At 55.2% G+C, this 13,222-nt stretch overlaps 1 protein-coding gene across 3 annotated transcripts; it reads right to left on the bottom strand.

The window, feature by feature from the left end:
- Positions 1-88: 88 nt before the first annotated feature.
- Positions 89-6,672, bottom strand: PHOSPHO1 (phosphoethanolamine/phosphocholine phosphatase 1). Of its 3 annotated transcripts, XM_082604872.1 has the most exons (4): positions 6,651-6,672; positions 5,395-5,493; positions 3,531-3,640; positions 89-1,768 (listed from the first exon to the last, which is right to left on the bottom strand). In XM_082604872.1, the coding sequence occupies exons 3-4, from the start codon at positions 3,573-3,575 to the stop codon at positions 1,010-1,012; spliced, it is 804 nt and encodes a 267-aa protein (XP_082460998.1). In that variant the 5' UTR covers positions 3,576-3,640; positions 5,395-5,493; positions 6,651-6,672; the 3' UTR covers positions 89-1,009. The 3 variants fall into 3 exon arrangements, with proteins under 3 accessions (XP_082460998.1, XP_082460997.1, XP_082460999.1); XM_082604871.1 differs by lacking the exons at positions 3,531-3,640; positions 6,651-6,672 and having other exon boundaries at positions 89-1,877; positions 5,395-5,441; XM_082604873.1 differs by lacking the exons at positions 5,395-5,493; positions 6,651-6,672 and having other exon boundaries at positions 3,531-3,796.
- Positions 6,673-13,222: the final 6,550 nt, after the last annotated feature.

Here is a 13,222-nt window from a genome sequence, read left to right as displayed (position 1 = left end):
GTCTTGGTTCCCCAAGCTGGGCGCTCCTCCCAAGAGTGGGGACCAGCTCCCTCACTTAAGTGGGGCTGAGAGCAGAGATCACCTCGCCCTCATCCCTCAGGCTGCGGCGCAAGAGATCTCAGCCACCTTCACCTCCTTTATAGCTCTGAAACACCAAAAGAGGGAGGAGGGCCTTGGGTTTCCGCTGGCTCTGCTTTAAAACATCGTGGCTTTCTGTTCCATACGGGAGAATGGGGACTCAGAGGGCCCAGTCGGCAGGGCGACTTTGGTTAAGTCCCTGGTTTCTTGCTGCATAGACGAGGCTGGGGTGCGAGGAGACATCTTCGGGCTCTGTGAGGTCCCTGGCTGGCCAGACCCGAGCCCCGGACAGTGCGCTACCTCATTCGACCACCAGGAGATGTCTGTGCCCTCTGGCTTTTTTTTCCTGTGGGGATGCTGGCGGGGCGGGGCGTGGGGGGGGAGGGAGGCAAGGAGTGCAGTGTAGGGTCACAGTAGGTAAAGCAGGATCTAGGCCTGGGACAGTCGGCAGAGAGCGCCACCTCTCGCTGCGGGGAGTCCGGTGCAGGGGAGGGGGTGGTGGAGAGTGCAGGACCTGGGTCCCCTTGACAGAAGACTGGGGGAGGGAGGTCATGCAGCCCAAGGCAGCAGTTAACCCAACGCAGCGGGAGATGTTCCACCCCGCCAGGGAACCCCTTCCTCCCAGCTGGGAGGACCAGGTTTGTGGAAACACTGCTGCCTGCTCTGGTATGCGCACCACCCGGGTGGGGCAGACTCCGGAATTTGCTTGCAGTGGAACTGGGGGAGGCAGCCGAGCTGGGTTAACTGCATAGACGGGGATCGCTCCGAACTCCCTCTTCCAGTCCCCAAACGGACGAACCTAGGATTCCGGAAATTCCCGGAGGGTCATACCAAAGCGAAAGGGAAAGGGGGTAATAAAGCTAGGTTTGTCTTTCCCGACCCCCACCCCCTCACCCCCTCCCCGCCCGGGTGCCCCCTGCAGGCCAGGTCCTCAGCACGTCTTCAGCACCTGTTGCAGATGGAGGCGCACTTCGGTGGCGGTTTCCCAGGGCACCACCCTGGCGCGGAAGGAGCTGGGCTCGGCCTTCTGCGCCTCCTGGATAAGGCGGTGCATGGGGTAGCCGCGGCGCGGGAAGGCCACGTCGCCGCCTGCCAGCACCCCCATGGGGCAGAAGTCGTTGGCGCCGTCGCCCACGTAGAAAAGGCGCTCGAAGTGCACGCCGTCGTGGGCCCGCTCGCGCAGGTAGTCGCTGAGCACCTTGTGCTTGCACATGTTGGCGGGGCAGCGAGCGCAGCTGTGCGCGTGGAAGGGCCTCAGCGCCAGCAGCCCCCGAGCGTCGGGCCCCGACGGGTTGCTGAAGATGCGGCGGAACAGGCCGTGGTGGCCGGCGGCGCGCAGCGCACTCTCCACGCCGAAGGTGTTGGCATCTGAGATAAGAATAACCTCAAAGCAGGCGCCCTGCTTGGCCACAAACTGCAGCAGCTCGCCCATGCCGGGCGACAGGGGGATGGCCTCGTAGATGGCGCGCAGGTCCCGCGGCCGCACGCCCTGCTCGCCCAGGTACTGGAAGACGCGCTGCATGTACTCGTTGTAGAAGCCCTCGCGGTAGGTGGCACGCAGGCTCTCGGGCAGCCGCTGGCCCGGCGCGGCGCGCACGATGGAGTCGTCGCTGTTTTCATCCACGATAGTCTCGTCAAAGTCGAAGGTCAGGAGGAAGCGCGGTGAGCCCTGCGCAGCCATCCCGCCTTCCTGGGAGCAGGGGAGAGAGGAGGGAGCAAGCGAGAGGGGGCGCGGCGGAAGCCGGCCGGGGAGAGGCTGGTTAGCGGGCCTCGGCCAGAGGCGCTGGCACATCCAAGACCTGAGGAGGACCCAAGGCTGGTTAAGCAACGCCGACCCCACCCCCAACCTTCCCCGCCCACCCCCTTGCACCTCTCGGTTAACTGCGCTGGGGTTTATCTTCAGGGGACCATCCTCCTCGCGAGCCCAGAAAGGCTTCTTTGGCACCTGCTTCTTCTACTCTCATCCGGGGCTACGGGGGCTTAACGAGGGTCCGCTTCAAAGAGTGGAAGAGCAGCTTCCAAGGGGGCACTCCTTTGGGGAGGCTTCTGGACTAGACTATTCTGGAGACTTCCAGTGACCCCAGCTGTCCGCTGGATGCAGGGAGGGTGGGAGGGGCTCTCTCCTCCCTCTTTCCTAACATGGTTTAGGGAAACCACCCATTCATCCAAACGCAGCAGCCTCCTCGTTCCCCTTTTTGGCCATGCACGGCCGATGGCTTGTGGGACTGGTGGACAGGAGGAGCCGGGGAAGACTTGCTGGCACCACCCAAGGCATGTGGGCAATCAGTGCCCGGAGAGTTAGGTGCCTGGGCTTCTGCACTGGCCAGAGAACTGGACTTTAGCTCTTGGAAGAACCAGGTAGGTGGACTGACTATCCCAAATCCAGGCAGGCTCTCTGTGAGCTGCTTCCAGCCAGTGGCACTGGGCAGGGGTCCAAGGATGGGACACGACTTCTCTGGGGAGTTTCAGGGCCCTGTGCTGACAGCTCGTCACTAATCACTTGCCAATTCCCTGGGAGGAACTTGTCAGCAGGTGGGGTTTCTGCCAGAGTCCGAAGCAAGCGGGCAGCAGGAGAAGCAGTGGGGCTTGGGGAAGTCGGAGCCTCCCACACCAGGCCACGACATACCTGGGAGACAGGTAAGGGAGAGGAAAGAGAGCAGCAGTGGCTGAAAAGGCAGAGGAGGGAGCAGGTCGTGGGGACACGGGTGGGGGGGATGAGGCAGGAGTGGGGAAGAAGAGGGCTCGGAGGCAGTCACGCCAGGGGGCACGGGGAGGAGGGACAAGAAGTCAGGAGCCTGGGTTATCATGTTCGTGGGGGGGGGCGGCGGGTGGGAAACACAGGGAGAGGATGGGAGGCAACAGGGCACGTGCGAGGGCGCGAAGGCAAAGCGAACGGAGGGCAAGGCCCTCTGCAGCCTGTCCCCGCCTCTTTGCCTGCCAGCAGCTTCACGTGACCGAGGGGCAGTGAGCAGATTATGTACGGCTTCAGAATACCCACCAGGCTGCCTTTCTGCCTCTCAACCCCCCACCCCAATTAGTTGAGACAGAACCACTCCTCTTTCTGGTTTCTTCCTAACTCCCTTTCCAATATATTCCTGTGATGTTTATGGCCTGGCACAGCCTGTAAACAGAAGGCCAAGCTCCTAATTTCCAAACTGGGATTTGAACCTGCTATCTGCCTCCCTAAGAGAATTGTCCCTTTGACTTCATCCCTAGTCACTCTCTGGTCTCACGAACATCTATCTGTGAGTTTCAGTGGCCCACGATCCCTGGAGTTGAGGATGTGAAGCATCAGGGCCCCACCCCTGGGATGGAAGCTTCCAGGGATTAGTGGAGGCGCAGTAGAGGTGAGGGCAGGCTTAAAAGGGGCTGGATAGGGCTCCTCCCTCCCCATGATGGGAACATGGGAGCTGAGGCCTCATCCTAAGAGACCCCTGGAGGGACCCACTTACCCTAGACAGGCATCGGAGGCCAGCAACTGGAAAACACCCGCTCATTGTCAGTACATCACCCGGGGCACCACCTGTAGGGACTGTTGGCCTCCAGCCGTCGTACAGAGCTCCTGACAACCATACAAGGTCCGTTTGAGGGTCCCAGTCAGGTGGCTTTGTTTCCTTGTCCTAACCCCTCTCCTGAGCCCCAGAAACCACTCAGTAAAAACAGCCCCTCGGATAGGCTAAGGACCACAAAGCCCTTGCTGGGCACCCTCTTAACAATCCCCCACGATGCTGGAAAGGTTACAGATGATATTATTGGAGACCTAGAAAGGTTAACCAACTTGTGCAGACATCACCCACTGTATGTGGCAGAGAGAGATCTCAAAACCAGATCTCAGAGTCTGAGATCAGTGCTTTTTTCTCTGTATGGTCATTGCCCCATTCTTGTGTATGGTGCATCATAGTTTACAAATCATCTTCACTCACATTCTCTCCCTTCTCATCACAATCCCATGAATTCAGCAGATGAGAAGGGCTCAGAGATTAAATAACTTGCCCAAAGCTATGATGGTTCCATGGCACAGAGCCTGGTTCATGAACACCTGGCCACAGCCTTGCCTGCTCTCTGCCCTCAAAGGGAAAGGGGCAGATGACCAGGCTCACTGCACCACAGCTGGAGGGCCGGGACCCCTGGGCACCACAGGTGACCTGGGACTGTCTTCCTCCCTGGTGCTTCTAGAGGCTGGCAGTCAGCAGGAGTCGGGTTGAAATTTCTGCCGGACTTTGCTATGTAACTTTGGGGACAGCGTTTGGCTTCGTGGGGGCTTCACCAGTGCAGCTACAAACCCACAACTCCCAGTGCCTCCCCTCCATCCTGGGGTTAAATGAGAGACTAGATGCAGCTGGGACAGGTCTGGAACGCTACTGAGCCAGGAGACAGGCTTAGTTAGACAGGCTAAGGAGCAAAGGAGCAAAGGTCTGGCTGGCTGCTGCCCTCTGGTGGTGAGAGTGGGTGACACTGGGTACCCCTCTGACTTTGTCAAGTTGACTCTCCCCAGAGCATCCCAGGACAGCAAGGAGAAGCTGTAGCCCTCAAGACAGAGACTGGGATATCCCAGGAGGGAGGGGCTCTCTCGCTCTCCATGTTGAGGTACCCCATCCCTCCCCACTCCCTGACCACACGTGCGTTAAACCCTTTCGCTAGGGATGGGATGTGGGTTTCAGCCTTTTCCCTAAGAACTTGTAATCCAGGAATTGAAGAGACACAGTTCAAGAAGATGGGAGAGAAGGGGAGGGAGGCATGTGAGGTGAAGGAAGGGCATGTCTGGGGGGTTAGAGGTGGGAGGGCTGTCCCCAGGCCCCATCTAGAGGGAGTTTCAGCCTTCCAGAATCCTGGCTGATATCACATGTTCCCCAGGGGCCAGGCCAATCCAAAGAGAAAAGGTCAAGGGATGCCACTCCCCTTGTAAAAGCAAACATGGTCAGACATGTGCCGGGCAGATACAAAGATAAAAAAGGGTCTCCAGGAGCCACCCAGAAGCCAACTTTCATTGCCCTTGGTTCTTTTTCTTTTCTTTTCTTTTCTTTTTTAAATTTGGTGGAATAGTCTACTGGTTTTTAATCATGTTCAAAACTTCTCATAGCAAAAGAAATAGTTACATTTTTTTCATCTAATACTAGTATTTAGGGAAATCAGTTAAACATTTATTTGGTGAGTTGCCCTTGTTTTAATCCCCAGAGCAGAAAGCCAAGCATCCTGGGTTTCTCCCCTCGAAACTGCGAAGGCCATGCTGTGATACCCACCCCTACCCCAGAGTAGTCAGAGGGACCCCAGGCCCCGCTTGGATCTGGCTCCTGTGACATTCAAAAAGGTACTCACCTCTGCTAGCTTTGTTCTGAGTGATCAAATCCTTCTGTGGTCACCAAAATGAGTCCCTCAGAGGAAAGGAGGAAAGGACCTCTGAGCTTCTCCTGCAGGCTAGAGTAGAGGGAGAAGGGTTTCATCAGGCTGGCAGGGAGTCCACGTTCTAGTCCTACCTAAAAGCAGTGCTTCTCTCCCCCCTCCTCCACCCCCCCCTTGCACCTTTTTACACAAGGGCTGCTACATTACATCTATGGGATTAGGGTGGGAGGACGCCTGGGCATGGGGGAGGGACACAAGCATAGGCGCTAAGTTTGAAATGCCCCTCTCAATGGATGGATGGAGTTTTAGCAGCTTTAACGGATGTGGTGGGGGCAAGGACCCCTGAGATACTATAGTAACGCGTCCTCTTAGTATCAACCACTAGAAACCAGATTCCACCACTAGGCTGGAATTCTCTCCCTCCCCCAGATAGCACTCCTAACTTCGTCATGGTCTATTCCTTGCTCACCACCACCAGCAGTGAATAGGAAAGGCCCAGAGAGGTCAAGCTAACATCCTGGATCACACAGCATCAGAATCAAGATTAGAACTCAGGGGTCTCTACTGCTTCTTGGGAAAACTGCAGCCAGAACTTTCCCTATTGCCCCCCTGGGTTGTTAGCTTGCAGTCCTGACTAGCTGGGTTGAAGTCCTGGAGCTCTCGTGCCAGTGAGGAAGCTGAGACCCTGAGTCACCTCTGGTCTCGCCCTGCCTGGGTGGACAAGCTAGGAGGGGATCCTCAGTGGGCAAGGAGGTGGCAGCTGACGGTGGAGTGGGGGGGGGGGGAGATATTTTTAGAGGTGGCTGGAAAGCAGGCACTCTGGCACACCCCCAGCTGGCGGGTGCTTCGCTCCAGTGAGGGGCGGCGGACGGGCAGCTCGGGAGTCGAGGGGACTCGTGGGTGGCAGGGAGCAAGGGAGCACGGATTCCTAAGCCTTGTCCGAGTCGGGGACTGACCGAAACCCGGACAGCCCGTTCCTGGGGTAGGAGAAGGGGGACTCATTCCTCCGCCCCGGAGACTCCCCCAATGACACGCGCGTGAAAGAGCGCTCTCAGACTCAGCGCAGCCGCCACCCCACACTGGGACCCCAGCCCTCCCCACCTCGGGAAACCCAGGACTCACGTGGGGAGCGGTGGCTGCAGACGTCTGTCCCGGCTGAGTTTGGAGTGTAAAGAGTGGGGAGAGGGGCTAGCTGAGGTATTTGGGCGCAGGATGGAGCAAGGGGTGCTTACGGGAATTGGAGGGGACGCGGTGTCTTATCCGCCCCCGGATTTCTGGGCTCCGGCTCTCACGAGTCCCTCCACTCCCGAGAGGCCGTGGATGATGTGCATCTGGGCCGCTCTCTCCACTTGTCCCCCATCTCCACCCCGGGCCGCCGCCGCGTCCCCTTTAAATACCCGGGAGCCTGAGCCGGAGCCCGAGCTGCGGTTGGCGCTGCGGCTGCCGCAGCACCCGGGCCCACCGCAGTCCCCGCACGTCACAAGCGGCTGTCCAATTACAGTGGCGCCGGAGAACATTAAGGGGGCGGACCGCCGGCAGGCCACGCCTCTCGGCTGCCCCGGAGGCTCCCGGAGCGCGTGCGAAGGTGGGATTGGGAGCTGCGGAGAAGGTTAGGAGAGTGGAGGTGGAACGCGTCCCTTCAGAGGGGCGTGGGTGGGGGGCACCCTCATTAGAGCGGCTGCGGGCCTCTACGTAAGTCCCGAGCACACACCTGGAGGTGCCCGGGCTGTGGACTTTCTCCACCGCCGCCTCCGGAGCTCTGATCCCGGAGATTTGCAGAAATGCACCCCCATCTCCAGCCCTTATTCCGTTCTGCTCTCCTAAGCCCGAGAGCAGGGATCGGTTGACCCCGCCGAGGAAAAGCAATTCCTCTCTCACGTGCGCATACCTAGGTGCCCTCTGCCTTCCAGGCGGAGTCACTGCGCCCCGCTCCTTGGGACCGTTGCCCCCGTTACAGGTCACAGGGGGTTGCCGACTTTCCCACTCCCCTACCCTGTAAACACTAAGGTGGGGACTAAACTCTCTGCCCCTTTGCAAGTAGTGTGGTAAATAAAAAACCCACTTTCTCCTCGCTCGCTGAGTCCTTTCCTAGCCACACCCGCCCCACCCTTATGCCCTCCCACCCTGGTGGTGAGGAGGAGAGAAGATTATGTTTAGAGAGGAAAGGAACCTATTTACTGAGAACATACTATGAACCGGGTATCGTACGAGATCGCAGCACTTATGGTTGAATGTTGACAGCAGGAAAAATTGAGTTCAAACCCGGGCACACCTAACTCCTGGGGGTCACAAAGGGGCTGTGTGGGTGGGGACAAGGTGGGCAGCCCCAGGCCTGGGTCTAACTAGTCCTCCCTAGTCTCCCTGGCTCCACTCCCGGGAGAAGAGAGGGCGCAAATGCAAAGGCCCCGAGTGATCTGGAGGCCAGTGGGACTGGAAACCAGCGAGGGAGCGAGGGTCAGCCAGGGAGTCCCCTAATCTCTGTGCCAGGGGCTAGGGGTACATTGATGAATAGGACAAATGTGTGCCGTGTTTCCATATATACAAAGGGGAAGCAAGGCTTTAAATCTGCAAACCTGACCCTTAAAACCCTTGCCAGTAACTCCCAGTGCCCCAGCTCCTTCAACTGGTTTGCTGCTCCACTTCATCTCACACCCCTGTCTTCACGCCTCACCCTTTCCTCCTGCTCCCCTGCAGGGGGCCCTTTCCTCCTCAGGACCACGCCCACCCCATTTGCTGAGCAAGCTCAGCCTGGACATCATCTCTTGCCCTGTCCCACATCCTGCAGCTCCTTTTATTATACTGATCACGTGTGTGCTAACAGAGCACGTAGTAGGTGCTGTAAATGTAGGGGGTCCCTGGAGAAAGAGATCAGGCATGGCTTTCTTGACATGAGAGAGGCCGTTTTTGACCTAAGCCATTTTGTGAGCTGATCCTGGCCACGGTGCTTATCGTTAACAGGTCTCGGTAATTCATGAGTTTAAGGAAAGTGAGGGAATGCAGGAGAAAAGGAAAAGCAGTCAAGGAACAATAGCTCAGCGATAAAACAGAGTCCTGGTGCCTCCGCTAGGGATCTGCATGACAATCTGATACGTATCTTTGAGTTCTGTAGGAACTAAGGCCCCTGCCCAGGTGGAGGATGGAATGAAGATGTTGACCCTCCCTACTTTAATCAAGTAAAGCTTGAACTTTGTTGACCTTTGCCCCAGTTCTATGCTGAATCTCCTTTGGGAAAGATGCCTGGTGTTCTCCTTGCTGAGTTTTATTTATTTATTTTTTTTTGCCATACCGCCTGGCTTGCAGGATCTTAGTTCCCTGACCAGGGGTTGAACCCGGGCCACAGCAGTGAAAGTGTGCTTTAAATAATAAATTCTTCCTTCTCCTGCTCTTTGGTTTGGTTGTGTCTTTTGGCTCAACATCCACCAAGAGGCGAACCTAGTTTTCAGGTAACATAAATATTTTTCCATATGTCAGTTCGTGAAATCCTCACCACCCTATGAAGTGGGTGCATGGCTCGTTTTACTGTTGGGAAATCAAGGCACAGAGTTGAGCTAGACTAGGGTCACTCAGCTGGTGAATGGTAGAGCTGGGCTTCCAACCTGGCTGCCTTAATCATCACGCCACACCCTCTCATTCTGTGTCTGCCTAGATGCTTCTCCTGTAGGCAACATGAGGGCGGAGACCATGCTTGTCTTATTTATTAGTGTCCCCCTAGTCCCTAGCATATAGACCCTGGCACATAGTAGGCCTTAGATATTTGGTTTTGGATGAAACAAGTCCCCTGCTGTGTTCACCTCAATGTTAGTGCTCCACTTGTGTTCCCTGTTAAATCCTCACACCAACAGTCACTTCGGATTTATTCCCGTTTTACAACAGGGAAATTGAGATCAAATGACTTGTCCAGGGTCACACTGCTCTCAGGAGGCACTAGATTCTAATCCCTTTGTTGCAATGAGCCCTTTAAACCTTGTTTCCAAATTCACCCCTGGGGCTGAAGGAGGGGTGGGCAGGGAACTTCCTGTAGCCGCCTACAGTGAGTTCTTACTGCCGGATTGCGCCTGCCAGCCACAGGAATACCAAAGTTCAACAGGGGCTTCGTGCAAAGCACCTTTATGGAATAAATGTAGAAACTCCTAGTTCTCCCTGCACTAAAATTTTCAGGACACAAACCTGTTTCTCTTTAAACTTTCCCCTCTCATTGTGCCAATGAGTAAGCAAGTTGGATGATCAGCCATGTGTCTAATGATGGGGACTGAAGGAAGGGGAATTCCCACCTGCTACCACACCCCATCCCCGCCCCCAGCAGACTGAGGCCTCTGCCCAGCCCTCTGGCTGCAGAACTTCCTCCCCTCCCATGGGGTTCACCTTAGAACTCAGCTCAGTCCATCTGGCAGAGAGCTTGTGGGGATGGGAGTCATCTGAGGTGACAGGGACAGGAGTCCCTGGTGAGCCCTGACTCAGGCGGTCAGGAATGGAGCTCTCCAGCTGGTCTTCACAAAGAGGATGTAACTCTTGCCCGAGGTTTTGGTTGTAAGGCCTGGGAGGCCGGGAGGCCAGGCATGTGGCCTCTGACTCTCCGATCTGCCTGGTGGTGAGAGGGGCACGGGCCAGAGGGAGGAGCAGATCTCCGCGGGGACAATTACATTCGGGCACCGGGCACCGACTGGATGCCAAGAACGTAATCCCCACATCAACCCTGGCAGATGGGTTTTAGTATTTCCATTTTACAAATAAGAAAGCAGAAGTTGGGGACATTAAGAAAGCACCTTGCCCAAAGAGGCTGTGTAGCAAGTGGCGGTCAGTCCCGACGTTCAGGTCAGCACTTCTCTGTCTGCAGAAGGCAGAGGTTCCCTTGGAGATCTGGTAACTGATGCAGGTGGGCTTAGTGGAAGAGGCCACTGGGAGTGACCCCGCTCAGGCAGTTCTGCAAGATCTGTTTTAGGTGCTCTGGGTCTAAGGCATTGTGCCGGGGCTTAGGGATCAGGGCTGGATCAATCCCTTTCCAGGTATCTCATCTCCTTCCTAGACAACAATTACTGGCATTGATGGAGCACTTAATGTGTGCCAAGCAGTGTTCCAAAAGCCTCAGCTTTCTTCATTCTCACATCAAGCCTATGATCTACTCGTCCCCCCATTTTACAGATGAGAAAACTGAGGCAAAGAGAGTGGTATGTAACTTGTCCAAGGTCACAGGGCAAGGAAGAGGCAGAAACAGGACTTGAACCCAGGCAGTCAGCCGCAGAGCTCTATTCTTAATCATCCCATGGCCTGCCTTACAAGTTTCTGAGTTTTGAGTTGTCCTCCTATAGATCGGAATAGGCTGCCCCACCCCCACCCCCATCCTTGGAAGAATCTGGCAATAACATAGATCAAGGCTCAGATCTTCAGAGCTGGGTCGCATCAGTAGCTGTGAGCGCCAGTCTCCTGCTCTCTAAATCACCACTACTATACAGTGTTTATGGGTTTGTCCTTTCATTCATTCAACAAATATTATCTGCATCAGGCACTGGGAGATATGACATTGAGCAAGACATAGACCCTGCCATCCAGGAGTTATAATTTAGAGGGAAGACCCAGACAAGCAAACAGTTCTTCCCAAAAGAGTGTCAGAGGGATTTCCCTGGCAGTCCAGTGGTTACGACTCCATACTTCCACTGAAGGGGGCACGGGTTCGATCTCTGGTTGGTGTGTGTGTGGGGAGTGGAGTTTCAGAGAACTGGCAGCTCTGTTCTACCTGTGACCCTCAGGGCCCTTCTGTCTTGTCCTTCAGCAGGTAAGGCAGCTGGGACCTGAGGTGCCTCCAGGAAAAAGAAGAGACTCATAATCCAGGGGTAGGGTGCCCTAGAGATGCCCCACCCTGATCATTCTCCTTCTTGGCTGCTGCTGGCTGTCCCCTTCCCTCTCTTTTCCACCTTCCCTGAGCAGCCTGGAAACACCCCAAACACCTCTCCACCCCTGCATCTTTCTGTAAGCAGATAGGGTAGGGGGTCCCCAGAGAGAGAGAACCAGGCCTGGCTTTCTTGACATAAGTGAGGCCATTTTTTTTTTAATATCTTTATTGGAGTATAATTGCTTTACAATGGTGTGTTAGTTTCTGCTTTACAACAAAGTGAATCAGCTATACATATATACATGTTCCCATATCTCTTCCCTCTTCCATCTCCCTCCCTCCCACCCTCCCTATCCCACCCCTCTAGGTGGTCACAAACCACCTAGCTGATCTCCCTGTGCCATGTGGCTGCTTCCCACTAGCTATCCACCCTACGTTTGGTAGTGTATATGGCAAACCCAGTTTTTCAGGTAACATTTCCCTTCCTGCCTTCCCCAGCCCCGGCCTCTTCTCCATACAACGGGCTCACCCTGACTGAGCTGTCTGCTGTCCTCCCCACTGAACAACAAGGTTGGGGAGTAATGTGGCAGGGGGAACAGGATAGAGAAGTGAATGAGCAAATACCCTTTCTGCTACCTAGCAGACCCCCACTACAGGTGAAGTAGACAAAGTAATCCCCTAGGGCCTCCTCTGGGCCAGGAAGTCTGTGCTGTCCGACTCAGATCCCACTTGCTGGGGTAGTTCCTCTCATTTGGCTTCTAAGCACCCTCCTTCTGTGAAACAGCTTTCAGAGGCTTGAAATCTGCCACTCTAGTCTCTTCATTTTTGCAAATGTCACATTAGAGAGAACAGAGTCTCTGCCTGCCTCGTGTCCATGGTTACTTCTTGCATCCCTCTCCTCCTCGTATTGTGTGCTCTAAACATACCAGCCTTATTTCAGACTTTCACATGTGGTACCACAGGCCCTTTGCACATGCTGTAGCCTCTTCCCACACCATCCATGGCCTCTCACTGAGTTCAGGGCTCAGCTCGTATGTCACTTCTAAAAGGAAATTTGTTATGCCCACAACCCCTCCTCCCACCTTGATGTCAGGACCTCCCATTCCACAGCACCCTGTACTTGTCCTGGGTGATTGATGAATGTCTGCCTCCCATCAGACTGTCACCTCCACGAGGATAGGGCCATAGTGTGTTTGCTCCCAGGATATCCGCAGCACCAGCACAGGCCTTGATCTAGAGCAGCCAGTCGCACAATAAATACTTGTTGCCTGAAGGATTGTAGGAGTCTACCTCATCTACTGGTGTAGGGTGTGGCCTTAGGCCTGGAATGAGACCAAAGCAAGCTGTCCCAGTCTCAGTTGTGTTGCAACCTGGCCATCTGACTGGATATGCTAACAATAGATGGCGTTGGCAGCTCAGCATGTCTTTACACCTTCCTCTGAGCAAGCTGCCGCACCCAGGAATCTCCCTATCCTAAGGCAGGCCTGTGCTGATGGGAGCTGGAGGCCTTGAGGGCAGGTTGATAGGAACATTATTTTGGGTTCCCTTTGCCTAGGTCCAGATGCACCAAAAATAAGAGTCCCTCATGTTTTCAGTAGACTTTGGAGCTTACAAAACACTCTGGGGACTTCCCTGGTGCTCCAGTGGTTAGGACTCAGGTTTCCACTGAAGGGGGCACGGGCTCAATCCCTGGTTGGGAAACTAAGATCCTGCAAGCCGCGCTGTGTGGCCAAAAAAAAAAAAAAAAAAACTTAAAAAAAACACTCTCTGTAATTCACATTATTTTCCTGATGAGGAAAATGAGGCTGAGAGAGGTTAGGTGACAAGTCCAAGGTCATACAGTCAGTAGGGTGGATAAGGCAAAACTTGAACCCAGGTCTTATGAAGCCAGCCAGTTTTCCAGAGGTGATTATACCAGGGGAGATGGTGTGCTGCTAACCAGCAAAGATTCCAAGATTCTGGCCTTCTTGGCAGTTG

This window comes from Mesoplodon mirus (assembly GCF_964341445.2).
Source record: "Mesoplodon mirus genome assembly, chromosome: 18".
Taxonomy (NCBI): domain Eukaryota; kingdom Metazoa; phylum Chordata; class Mammalia; order Artiodactyla; family Ziphiidae; genus Mesoplodon; species Mesoplodon mirus.
Note: the sequence above shows the minus strand (reverse complement) of the source record. Positions and strands in the feature narration are given on the sequence as shown.

Excerpts from the sequence above, each read along its gene's own strand:
- PHOSPHO1 (XM_082604871.1), bottom strand. The coding sequence starts at position 1,870 with ATGTGCCAGCGCCTCTGGCCGAGGCCCGCTAACCAGCCTCTCCCCGGC.